The 12,807-nt window shown below is 52.5% G+C and overlaps 3 protein-coding genes across 3 annotated transcripts; 1 reads left to right on the forward strand and 2 right to left on the reverse strand.

Annotated features, from left to right (window-relative positions):
* Window positions 1-139: 139 nt before the first annotated feature.
* Window positions 140-7,308, forward strand: BO88DRAFT_402554 (ATP-dependent RNA helicase BRR2). The gene is made up of 2 exons (XM_025706129.1): window positions 140-6,496; window positions 6,551-7,308. The coding sequence occupies exons 1-2, from the start codon at window positions 384-386 to the stop codon at window positions 7,080-7,082; spliced, it is 6,645 nt and encodes a 2,214-aa protein (XP_025566111.1). The 5' UTR covers window positions 140-383; the 3' UTR covers window positions 7,083-7,308.
* Window positions 7,309-8,044: 736 nt separating this feature from the next.
* On the reverse strand, window positions 8,045-10,807 carry BO88DRAFT_450917 (early growth response protein; the record flags this gene model as incomplete). The annotated part of the gene is made up of 5 exons (XM_025710610.1): window positions 8,045-8,829; window positions 8,876-9,017; window positions 9,092-9,361; window positions 9,426-10,611; window positions 10,671-10,807. The coding sequence occupies 5 exons, from the start codon at window positions 10,805-10,807 to the stop codon at window positions 8,045-8,047; spliced, it is 2,520 nt and encodes an 839-aa protein (XP_025566112.1).
* A 411-nt stretch (window positions 10,808-11,218) lies between these two features.
* On the reverse strand, window positions 11,219-12,753 carry BO88DRAFT_333471 (monooxygenase; the record flags this gene model as incomplete). Its single annotated transcript, XM_025702766.1, has 6 exons — window positions 11,219-11,526; window positions 11,587-12,037; window positions 12,094-12,174; window positions 12,234-12,386; window positions 12,440-12,610; window positions 12,667-12,753. The coding sequence occupies 6 exons, from the start codon at window positions 12,751-12,753 to the stop codon at window positions 11,219-11,221; spliced, it is 1,251 nt and encodes a 416-aa protein (XP_025566113.1).
* Between the last annotated feature and the right edge of the window lie 54 nt (window positions 12,754-12,807).

The raw sequence follows: 12,807 nt of genomic DNA on the forward strand, positions 1-12,807 counted from the left end.
ACAGGCCGAGAAGGGTGGCAGAAAAGCGGCGAGCGGGTGTATACCTCAGGCTCCCGCTCGCCAAACCTTCCCGCCTTGCCACGCAAATCTGCTTGACAAGAACTTCCCGCGACCTCTCTAACGCAACTCACTCAAACTCCTCCAATTCCTCCCAAGCAGCTTGCAACCTTGCGCCGACCCCTGTGCTTGTTTGCTGCCGGAGGATGGTCCAGGTTTGTGAAGCCTTTTAGGATCCCATACCGTCACGAAATTCATTACTTGTCGCAGGTGTCTCGACGCGCCGGCTGAACCTGAGCTCCACCGAGCCCAGTCGACACATTACCGTCGCAGCACGTTCGCTTTACCATTTGTTCTATTGTTTTTTGTTATAATATACCATCAAAATGGCGGACCAGAATATCTCTCAATATAAGTACTCGGCGATGTCCAACCTGGTTCTCCAGGCGGACCGTCGTTTTATCTCTCGCGTCAACGATGAACCCACCGGAGACCCAGAGTCGCTCGCTGGTCGCATAAGTATTCGGGAGATGGGCGGCAGGATGGCGCGTGATGATGCGCCTAAGACGAAGAAGAAGACTATCGGCCCGACGGACATTGAACGCGGTGCGATTCGAGAGGGTGAGGATGTGCTTGCCCGTGAACAGAGGAAGACCCAACGGGGGCAACCGGCACAACTACGAGGCCAGGGGATTCTCTCTGCCGCAGATGCTCTCATTGAGGGCCTCAAGTACCGTCCCCGCACGCCTGCCACCCGAGCTACCTACGACCTTATTCTCACCATGACCGCGACCCACCTTGGCGACGTCCCCCACGAAGTGGTCCGAAGTGCCGCTGATGCAGTGTTGGAATTGCTGAAGGATGAAGAGATGAAGGACTTCGACAAGAAGAAGGAGATCGATGACCTGCTCGGAAGCTCGATGAACCCCAAGGAGTTCAATGAGCTCGTCAACCTCGGCAAGAAGATTACGGACTACGACGCGCAGGACGAAGATGAAGAAATGGGCGAAGGCTTGGAAGGTGAAGGTGAAGGCGAACTGGATGAGCGCCAAGGTGTTGCCGTCGTTTTCGATGAGGAGGATGAGGACGACGAGCGCATGGGTACTGTGGATGAGATACGCGATGACGACGAACTGTCAGAGGACGAAGAGGCCGATCAACAAGAAGCTACTGGAATCGACGAGACAACCACTGAGAAGGCGGATCTCGATGGTCTTGAGGAGGCCGAAGAGATGGTAATAGATGGTGGCCTGGGTCGGGATGCAGATCGACGAGACAAGGGCTCAGCGGTGCCTGCCCGGGAGATCGATGCCTATTGGCTTCAGCGTCAAATCGGTGCCGCATATTCCGATGCCCACATACAGCATGAAAAGGCTACACAAGCACTTGAGATCCTTGGTGGTCAGGGCGAGGACGGCGCGGAGCGGCCGCTACGTGATGTTGAAAACGACCTGATGGAATTGTTCGACTACGAGAACCCCGACCTTGTCGCCAAATTGGTCACCAACCGGGATAAGATCGTTTGGGTCACTCGCTGGCGTCGAGTGGCCGAAGACGCAGACGCCCGCCACCTGGTAGAGAGTGAGATGGTCGAGGCTGGACATCGCCAGATTCTGGACGAGATCCGGGGTAAATCGACTCGTTCCGAAGGTGCAGGTCGGCCAGAGAAGAAGATCAAGCTGGATTTGATGGATGTCGATGTCCCGAGTGCACCTCAACAACCCGAAGAGAAGCCTACAGAGGGAGGACTGGTGAGGGGCTTGCAGCCGAAGAGGCTGATCAACCTGGAAAACCTCGTCTTCCACCAGGGCAACCACTTGATGACGAACCCTAACGTCAAGCTACCACAGGGCTCTACGAAGCGGACGTTTAAGGGCTATGAGGAGATTCATGTGCCTCCTCCGCAGGCAAAGAGAGAGCCAGGGGAGAAGAACATCCCTGCTACCGAACTGCCCGAGTGGGCTCGTGTCGGCTTTGGTAGTGCGAAGGAGCTCAATCGGGTCCAGTCCAAGTGCTTCCCATCTGCGTTCCATGACGATGGAAACATGCTCGTCTGTGCTCCCACAGGATCCGGAAAGACGAACGTTGCCATGCTCACCATTCTCCGCGAAATCGGAAAGAACCGCAACCCTGAAACCGGTGAGATCATGTTGGATGACTTCAAGATCATCTACATCTCCCCGTTGAAGGCGCTGGTTCAGGAGCAAGTCGGAAACCTCGGCAAGCGACTGGAGCCGTATGGCATCAAGGTTGCTGAACTCAGTGGTGATCGCCAGCTCACCAAACAGCAAATTGCTGAAACGCAGATTATTGTGACCACCCCTGAGAAGTTTGATGTCATTACAAGAAAGGCGTCGGAAACGAGCTACACAAGGCTCGTTCGTCTTGTTGTTATCGATGAAATCCACCTTCTTCACGACGACCGTGGTCCTGTCATCGAGAGCATCGTCAGCAGAACGATTCGCAAGGTCGAACAGACCGGTGACCCTGTACGAATCGTTGGTCTCAGTGCTACCCTGCCCAACTACCGTGATGTTGCAAGCTTTTTGCGCGTTGATCCCCTCAAGGGTCTCTTCCACTTCGACGGGTCTTATAGGCCATGCCCGCTGAAGCAGGAGTTCATTGGTGTTACCGACAAGAAGGCTATCAAGCAGTTGAAGACGATGAACGATATTTGCTATAACAAGGTGCTTGAGCAGGTTGGACAGCGGAGGAATCAGATGCTCATTTTCGTCCACTCCCGAAAGGAGACCGCCAAAACCGCCAAGTACATTAGAGACAAGGCTCTTGAGATGGAGACCATTGGTCAGATCCTGCGGAGCGATGCTGCCAGTAGAGCCATTTTGGCCGAAGAAGCCGAGACTGTGGACGATCCCTCCCTTAAAGATCTTCTGCCTTACGGCCTCGGTATCCACCATGCTGGTCTGAGTCTTGCGGATCGTGATTCAGTTCAGGCCCTTTTCAGTGATGGTAGCATCCAAGTCCTTGTGTGCACGGCAACTCTCGCCTGGGGTGTCAACCTGCCTGCTCATACCGTCATCATCAAGGGTACCCAGATCTATTCGCCTGAGAAGGGTAGCTGGGTTGAACTTAGTCCTCAGGATGTTCTCCAGATGTTGGGACGAGCTGGACGACCTCAGTACGATACATTCGGTGAGGGTATTATTATTACCTCGCAGACCGAAATTCAGTACTATCTGTCGCTTATGAACCAGCAGCTGCCGATCGAGAGTCAGCTTATGAGTAAGCTTGCGGATAATATGAATGCTGAGATCGTTCTTGGTAATATTCGCACGCGCGACGAGGGTGTCGATTGGCTAGGATACACTTATCTGTTCGTCCGTATGCTTCGTTCACCCGGATTGTACAGCGTTGGCGCCGATTACGAGGACGACGAGGCACTGGAGCAGAAGCGTGTCGATCTTGTTCACTCTGCAGCAGTCATCTTGGAACGGGCAGGCCTTGTCAAGTATGACAAGAAGACAGGACGCCTGCAGTCGACTGAGCTTGGACGCATCGCCTCTCATTACTACATCGGCCACAACTCCATGTTGACGTACTCTCAGCACATCCAGCCCTCCATCACGCCCATCGAACTCTTCCGTATTTTCGCCTTGAGTGACGAATTCAAGTACATTCCAGTCCGTCAAGATGAAAAGCTCGAGCTTGCCAAGTTATTGGGACGTGTGCCTGTTCCCGTCAAGGAAGGCATCGACGAGCCTCACTCGAAGATCAATGTTCTACTACAGGCCTATATTTCCAGACTCAAGCTTGAGGGCCTGGCTCTTATGGCAGATATGGTTTATGTCACACAGTCGGCTGGTCGTATTCTCCGCGCCCTGTTTGAGATTTCCCTGAAGAAGGGCTGGTCATCTGTGGCCAAGACGGCTCTCAATCTCTGTAAGATGGCTGAACGACGGATGTGGCCGACGATGACGCCGCTGCGTCAATTCCCAAACTGTCCTAGAGACATCCTGCAGAAGGCTGAAAGAATCGATGTGCCATGGGCTAGTTATTTCGACCTTGATCCTCCTCGCATGGGTGAGCTTCTCGGTATGCCGAAGGCTGGTCGTGTTGTCTGCGACCTCGTTTCCAAATTCCCTCGCTTGGAAGTTCAAGCGCAGGTTCAGCCTGTCACTCGTTCTATGCTCCGGGTTGAGCTGACCATCACCCCTAACTTTGTGTGGGATGAGGCGCTCCATGGAAACGCGCAGGACTTTTGGATCTTGGTCGAAGATTGTGATGGAGAGGAAATTCTATTCCATGATCAGTTCCTTCTCCGCGGAGACATTGCGCAGTCCGAGATGAACGAGCACCTTGTCGAATTTACTGTTCCGATCACCGAACCTATGCCCCCCAACTACTTCATCTCGCTCGTTTCAGACCGTTGGATGCATTCGGAAACGAAGATCGCTGTTTCTTTCCAGAAGCTCATTCTTCCGGAACGCTTCCCCCCGCACACTCCTCTCTTGGATATGCAACGTGCTCCTGTCAAGGCACTGAAGCGCGATGAATACCAGCAACTGTACCCTGAGTGGCAATACTTCAACAAGATCCAAACACAGACCTTCAAGTCCCTGTTCGATACGGATGACAATGTCTTCATCGGTGCTCCTACCGGCAGTGGCAAGACTGTTTGCGCAGAACTTGCGCTGCTGCGTCATTGGGCTCAGGAAGACAGTGGCAGGGCCGTTTACATAGCCCCGTTCCAGGAACTGGTTGACCAACGTCTCGCCGATTGGGAGAAGCGACTGAGCAAGGTCGCCGGCGGGAAGACTATTGTGAAGCTTACTGGAGAGACGACTGCCGACCTCCGGCTTCTAGAGCGTGCCGATCTTGTCCTTGCCACCCCTACTCAATGGGATGTCTTGTCCAGACAGTGGCGGAAGCGTAAGAACGTCCGGGCAGTGCAGCTTTTCATCGCTGATGAGATCCAAATGCTCGGTGGCTATGGAGGATATGTGTACGAGGTGGTGGTCTCTCGTATGCACTCCATGGCGCTGGAAACCGAGAGTGGCATGCGTATTGTTGGTCTGAGCGTGCCGCTTGCCAATGCTCGCGACCTGGGTGAGTGGATTGGTGCCAACAAGCACACAATCTACAACTTCAGCCCGCATGCCCGGCCGGTGCCTCTTGAGCTTCATATCCAGTCTTTCACCATCCCCCACTTCCCCTCGCTTATGCTCGCCATGGCCAGGCCAGCGTATCTTTCGATCCTTCAGCTATCCCCCGACAAGCCTGCCATCGTCTTCGTGCCTAGCCGCAAGCAGACTCGTTCCACCGCTATGGATCTTCTGGCTGCCTGCGCTACTGACGATGATGAAGACCGGTTCCTTAACGCCGATGTCAATGAGCTGGCGCCTCTCCTGGGCCGCATCAATGAGCGAACTCTCGCAGAGTCACTGTCACACGGCATTGGTTACTACCACGAAGCGCTCAGCGCGACCGACAAGCGCATTGTCTCTCATCTCTTCAGCATCGGTGCAATCCAAGTCCTCCTTGCCTCCAGAGATGTCTGCTGGGAGCTCGATCTCACCGCACATCTCGTAGTTGTCATGGGAACGCAGTTCTTCGAAGGCCGGGAGCACCGCTATATCGACTACCCTATCAGCGAGATTCTCCAGATGTTCGGCAAGGCCTCTCGTCCTGGCGAGGATAAGATTGGTCGTGGTGTGCTCATGGTCCCAGCTGTCAAGCGGGAATACTACAAGAAGTTCCTGAACGAAGCTCTGCCCGTTGAGAGTCACCTGCAAGCTTACTTGCACGATGCCTTCGTCACAGAGATCAGCACCAGGACGATCGGATCAACTCAAGATGCGATCGACTGGATGACTCACACCTACTTCTACCGTCGGCTCTTGGCCAACCCCAGTTTCTACGGTCTGACCGATGTGAGCCATGAGGGCCTCAGTACTTTCCTGTCGGAACTGCTGGAGAACACGCTGAAGGAACTGTCGGATGCCAAGATCGTTGACCTGGATGAGGAGGATGACAGCGTATCGCCTCTGAACGCGGCCATGATTGGGTCCTACTACAACATCTCCTTCATCACGATGCAGACCTTCCTTCTCTCCTTGTCGGCTCGCACGAAGCTCAAGGGTATCCTGGAGATTGTCACGTCAGCCACCGAATTCGAGTCGATCCAGATGCGCCGTCACGAGGACCACATCCTGCGTCGCGTTTACGACCGTGTGCCTGTCAAGATGTCGCAGGTCGCCTACGACTCGCCGCACTTCAAGGCCTTCGTGCTGCTGCAAGCCCACTTCTCGCGCATGCAGTTGCCGATCGATCTTGCCAAGGATCAGGAGGTCATTGTCAGCAAGGTTCTCAACCTGCTTAGCGCATGTGTCGATGTTCTCTCTTCGGAGGGCCACCTGAACGCCATGAACGCCATGGAGATGTCTCAAATGGTTGTCCAGGCCATGTGGGACCGCGACAGCCCTCTGAAGCAGATTCCTCACTTCGGCCCCGACGCCATCAAGGTGGCCAACGAGTACAAGTATGCCCCATCATCCCCTCCCTCCCATACCACCATCACTAACAACCCTCCCAGCATCAACGACATCTTCGAGTTCATGGAAGCCATGGACCCCTCCGAGAACAAGGATTACGCGACCTTGGTCAAGCGCCTCGGCCTGGACAACAGACAACTGGCACAAGCCGCGGCCTTCACCAACGAGAAGTACCCCAACCTCGAATTGGACTTCGAGGTCGAAGATCCAGAGAGCGTCACCTCCGGCGAGCCAAGCTACCTCAAGGTCAAGATCGAGCGCGAGGTCGTAGAAGACGAAGAGCCCGACACCTCCGTGCACGCACCCTTCTACCCCAACAAGAAGATGGAGAACTGGTGGCTCGTGGTCGGCGACGAGAAGACAAAGAACCTGTTGGCTATCAAGCGTATCACTATCGGTCGCAAGTTGGAACTGCGTCTCGAATACATCGTGCCTACGCCTGGTGAGCACGAGCTGACTCTGTACTTGATGAGTGACAGTTACGTTGGTGTGGATCAGGCTCCTACATTTACTGTTACGGCTGCTGAGGGAATGGATGAGGATGAGGACGAGGAAGAGGAAGATGAGGAGTAGATGGATTGATGATTCCGGATGGGAATGAATTCGTTATGGTTCGCATTTCTGTAATTATATGTGTAATGTGGAATAACATGAATCGTCGTTTCAAAGTTATGATTTTCTGTTTTCTACGTACGTGTGAAGTCTATTGTACACTACTGTTCATGATAGTGAATTAACTAGAATCTATCGGGCAACGTTTTGAGGCACAATCCCTGAATTCAATCAACCTGCCTTCTTGGAGCTCAACCAGCACAGCACGCTTCTGGTGAAAATAAGACCGTCATGAGATTCAAGGATTAGGAAGAAACATATTATTTCCTTTTTTGGAACTAAGTCCGAAATCTTAGCTACCTGCATAATCCACATCAATAAATCACTATGCAGTGGCCATGTGTACATGTGCGGCTTAATTCACGGTGAAATAGCAGTCTCCATATTCCTTAAACATAGTCAAATGGTGAAGATCCCGTTCCGCAGAAGCAGCCAGATGGAGACAGACGGTGGGATGGATGGCTGTTGCGGGCCCGAGCCGAGCTAACTCGACAGGCAGACTTTACGACCGCCGGCGTTGTTTGATATCTGAGTCCTAGACGATTTTAGCATATGGTAGTTCATGGACTCTTCTTTAGCCTAATGAAGAATTGTTTTGCATATCCCTACCTTTTGAGGTTAGGAACAATATCTGCTGGGCATTGTCGCAGAGAGATGATTCAGCGGATGTCGGAAGCCCGAAGCCCGAGAGAGCCTGTACATTTACCGATTAGGGCTGTGCTGTGGACCCGAGCCGAAAGAGCATGGGTCCTTCACTTCAGTTGTGTAGGGATTGGGCCGCTCGCGTCTCGTTTGCTCTGGCAAGGGTCATGACATAATCCCAGGCGCCTTAGATGGGGGGCTATATTGGAAAGAAGACAGACAGAATGGATAATATAGTGAGCATTGAGTGATACCGAGGACAACTCATACCAGCGGGTTGCTTAGGGCGCTCGTAGTCGTGTCAGAACTTGCTCATAGATCCTACTGATGCCCCAGTACTTTAGCGCTCTGAGGCTCAAGATTGATTCGTCTAGGAATCTGGAGCGGCCTCGATCAGACATGATGTCACCAATTCCGGGCAGTTTGATGCGGCCCCAGCCAGTGTTGATCCATTCAACAGCGTTCATGCCACCCCAGTCCGGGGCACGGAGGGTAATAGATGGCGCCTCAGTCGCGGGAGAAGGGTAGCATTGGGGGGTGCAGAGCGAAGAGTACAGCCATATCACTAGAACAGCTCTGAAGAAGAAGACGGGGCTGGAAAAATGTGCACAGTGATGGGATCGGACGGTTTCAAGTACCCGTGCGGCGTAAAAGATGGCTGATCTGCCTTGATGTGGCACAGCGCCCCATTCATCAGCTATTTTGCCCAAGTCAAACTCACTCAGCTGCCGGCCTTTGATCTTCAAAGCTGTAGGTAGTAATGGCAGTTTCGGAATATTGTTGATCATGAGGGCATAGAGAATCATGAGCCTGTGAGTCGCGCAGACTTTGAGCTCATAGGAGGAACATTCTTCCTCATTCTCTGTGATCTCCAGGAGTTGTCTCAAATCTTCATCCACTTCACTTGAATCAGATGATGAGGATCCTGAGAACTTTTGGTGACCACTGACGGCATTGAGTAGGAGCTGAATAATAGCTTGCTTCCCAAGAGTGCCAGTCTTATGCCAGACAGCCGACCAGTTTCTATCAGAAGCAATCTGCTCCAATGTAGAGGGTTTATTTCGGCCTGATATGTTAGAAGTGACCATAACAAACGGCATATCGAAACCTACTTGTGCGTTTTGGAAAAATAGCCCAGCCCTGTGCTGTCGCCGCTTCCCAGAGCTCCTCTTCCTGGGGCAGGGTATTCTGGATCTCATCATCCCGTACTATAGAAGACAAATCAAAATGTATGGAGAAAGCTGTATCCGCTAGCTGCATGACCACGTCAGATGCTGTAATAGCTAATTTGTCCAGGTAAGCACGAAAAGATTTGGGGAACCACTAACCCAGATAGCGTAACCGGTGCGTCGCCTCTCCTCATCCAGAGTCCAGATTTGCCATTTTTGGGCATTTGGAAGCTCTAGCTGATGGATTTTCTGGAGGGATACAATGCTTCTGAAGATCTGACTTCGCCGAGCCACGGTAACTGGAACCGCTTGATACACTTCAGCAACTTCTAGGGCCCTCCGTTCGCCAGAGTATCGCAGCCCCAGTAGGTTGAGAAGGAAGACCCGCATAAGCCACAGCTCCCGGGCATGTACATTCAGATTTTCACACTAGCAAATAAGTGTATTGTCAACCGTAAATCATTGAGCATATAAGCTCACGGACATCGCTTACCAGATGCATGGACTGACGTCTCACCAGCTCGTGCATAGCTCTCGAGCAGGTCTGCGCATGTGGGAGCCCGGAGAATTGAGCGCCGATAGCACTCACGACAAAGATAAGGAGCCAATGCGTGCCCGGTATACAGAAAGACGGCTTGTGCAATATAGGGAAAACGGGATGGAAGTGCTCAAAGTACAGCTGCACCCAAGAATTTATTACCGGCAAGGGTGGAATTTTCAGCTCAGTGAACGGTGGAAAGGTCGGGTTTCCTTGCATGATCCGCGCCACACGATGTACTTCTTCCACCGCTGCAGCAGGCACGTCGTTCACGTGAGCAAAGTTCTCTTCGTCCACTCGTTCTATAGGCAGGCCGCCCATGTCTGGGAAGGACAGCTGCGCATCGATAGTGATAGCAGTTGGGGAATAGCGTCTTGGTTCCATGGCCTCGTCAATTTCCAGAGAGTGATCATGACCGTAGATTTCGGCAACTGCACTTGGTGTCAACGGTTGGCATGGCCGAGCTATCCTCGAGACAGTATTTAAAGGGGGATATGAGGACTCCGTCTCTGCTGAGGCCAACCATAAATCATTCGGACCATCGTTCAATGGAGGGGTCTGCTCTAAGATACCGGATAGCACATTAGCATCGATGTCAAGGCCCAGGAAGCTCTCAAACCCCATCGCATCGGTGGCGAGCAAGGCTGATGTACTCTCGTGCGTAGCTGCTGGAACGTGGCTCGTAAGGTGACTGCCACTTCCAAAGTCCTCCGCGTTTTCCATGCTCCTGACATTTACTGTTGACGTTGTAGGCTGCAGTTGAGTCATTGAATGTATGGTAGGTGATGGTGGTAAAATAATGTCCTCTGGGAGCTGGTTTGATGCTCCTTCGTCATCTTGCTGATCCGGTGCGTGAGATAGTTCCCAGTTCTGAGGTATAGCTGTACTACAGCGCCGTTTTGGGTTTGAAGGATGTGTTGTAGCAGCAGCATTCGCGAGCTTTCGCTTCTGGGGTGACTGGTAAACACAGTCGGCCCTATTTTTCTGACACCTCAGACACGGTTTCTGTCCGTCACAGCGAACTTTGGACAAGTTACATTGCTTGCATGCCTGCGCTACCCGGCGTCGGTCACTGGTATGCGCGCTGCCATTGGGGACGATGTGTTCATGTCTTGTGCCGTGATGACGAGCAAGTGAGTCTCTACAGACTGCATATCAGCTTGAGAGTACTACTCAATTCACAAGTAAACGAGGGCATACACTCGACTGAACTGTTGACCGCACTCGACACAAGCAAAGGGCTTTTCCTTGGTATGAGTGCGGATGTGGCGCTGATAGTGCTCGGGCCGCTGGAATGAAGCATTGCAAGCTTCGCAGCGCCACTGGGTGGATTGCATTGCACCAGATTCTTCTGTAAGTATAGGTTGCGCAGCATCACCTGAAGGACTGAATGATAGGCACTCAGGTAGCATTGTAGTTGCTGTTGCAAGGATGGGAAGGGACTGGAGGCATGGGATTCGGCCTGCTCTTCGGGCCATCGCCGCTAATCCCGAACAGGACTCCACCCACTTCCTCTGTTTAACCCCCGAAGACTCCACATCTACCCTCTCTTTCTTCCTCTTCAATTTCTTACGCGAACCTGATACAGTATTTCTGTGCAGTTCCTGGATATCTATGCATGGGTTGTGGTATTAAGCAAACATTCAACAATTCTATTTAGTACATAGGCTTATTGGGCAGGACCAGAAAAGAATGACAGACTATGAGCACTCGGGTCTGTTGCAGTACTTTTAAAGAGTCACGATGCATTAGGCGCTCACTTGAGCCGCCCGGAGAAGCTGTTGAGCTTCCCGACTGGGGTACGACCTCCAGGTGTAGGAAAACATATCCGGAGGCATCTCGGCATCGGGCACATAGGTCCTCAACTCGTCTAACATCTGGCCGCGGCGATCGTCGCTTACCTTGGACATCAGCATCACCGTTACGGATCGCCCATAGCGTACCTTGTTATACAGTTCCAGTCTGCCCGGGATGTCATCTTTGGTACATTCGGGGGTGATAAGGGCACCCAGAGCTGCTCCATCTTCAAGGCTCTGTGCACCGCCTTGTCCCTGGTCTAAGTCATGATGTAGTTAGCATTGGGCGCAGCATAAGCCCGGAGGCACCAGAAACTCACGAGGCAGTGTTGGGTGGGCCGCATCTCCGATGAGTGCTAGCTTGCCACGGATGAAGGTGCGCGGCGGAGAACGAGACGCCAAGCTCCAGAGCTTCAGGTCTTCTGCCAACTTGCACATTTCTTGAAGCTCAGGGCTGAACACACTGCATGTTTCAAGCAACGAGTTCAAATTGCCGCTGTCTAGCCAGGAAGACTCCCTAGCGCTAGAGTCGGCTCCTGAGGGATGGATAGCGGCGATATTGAGCAGATCGCCATGACGACAGGGATAGACGACTAGTCGGCGATCCTCCGTGGTGAAAACGTCCACAGCGTCCGATCCCATCTTTTCCAAAAGAGAGGCAGTGAGAGGGTTGCTTTTCATCTTGGAGACAGGGATAAGGAAGCGAAAGCAGTTCTGCCCTGTGCTTTCCTTCTTGGTAGGTCCACCGATGACACTGCTAACACACCGAGACTAGTAGAATAATTTAGTATACTAGACATAGGTTCCACAAAGGGCGTCGTTCGTACATGCATGCCATCCGCCCCGATGATTAGGTCACCAGTGTACTTGGTACCGTCCTCGAGGGTTACCACTCCAGCCTCGGGATCCTATCAATTATCTAGGTGAGTAACTTGGAAACATTGAATGAAGCAGAATATATACTGACCACCGAAGCTACACGAGAACGCAGGTGAATAGCAGGCTTCTTGCCATTGACCTCCTTGGCAGCTAAGCCTCTAAGGGTATTGTGCAAATCGACTCGGTGTGTGAGTAACCACTCATCGTAGATACCCAGTGCTTCCTGGGTGTCCTTAGTCACCTGCATGATTATTAGCCTTGATCGACCATCTCACCCTTTATAAAAGCACCTACAACTGGGATGTGCATAAGGTTTCCTTGGTGATCCCACAACCGCATTTTGTTGCAGTGGACCGGCTGCAGGTCCTCTAAGCTGCATCCCCAATCTTTGAGAATGCGCGTGGCATTAGGCGCCATGTGAATGGCAGCTCCTACTTCATTCAGGAAGCCGGACTGCTCGAGGATCTGATGAAGTCAGCTCCACTCAGAGTTGAGCAATAGTGTAGCCCCTGTTGACACACCTCAATATCATGACCTTGGCGGTTCAACGCAATGGCTGCGCCCAGACCGGCCAGGCCAGCACCAACCACGACAATCTTCAAGGGCATTTTGAAACAGCACTTGTATTGAACAGTTTTAGAGTAAGTTGAAGTATAGCGGAA

This window comes from Aspergillus vadensis (assembly GCF_003184925.1).
Source record: "Aspergillus vadensis CBS 113365 unplaced genomic scaffold BO88scaffold_4, whole genome shotgun sequence".
NCBI classification, from domain to species: domain Eukaryota; kingdom Fungi; phylum Ascomycota; class Eurotiomycetes; order Eurotiales; family Aspergillaceae; genus Aspergillus; species Aspergillus vadensis.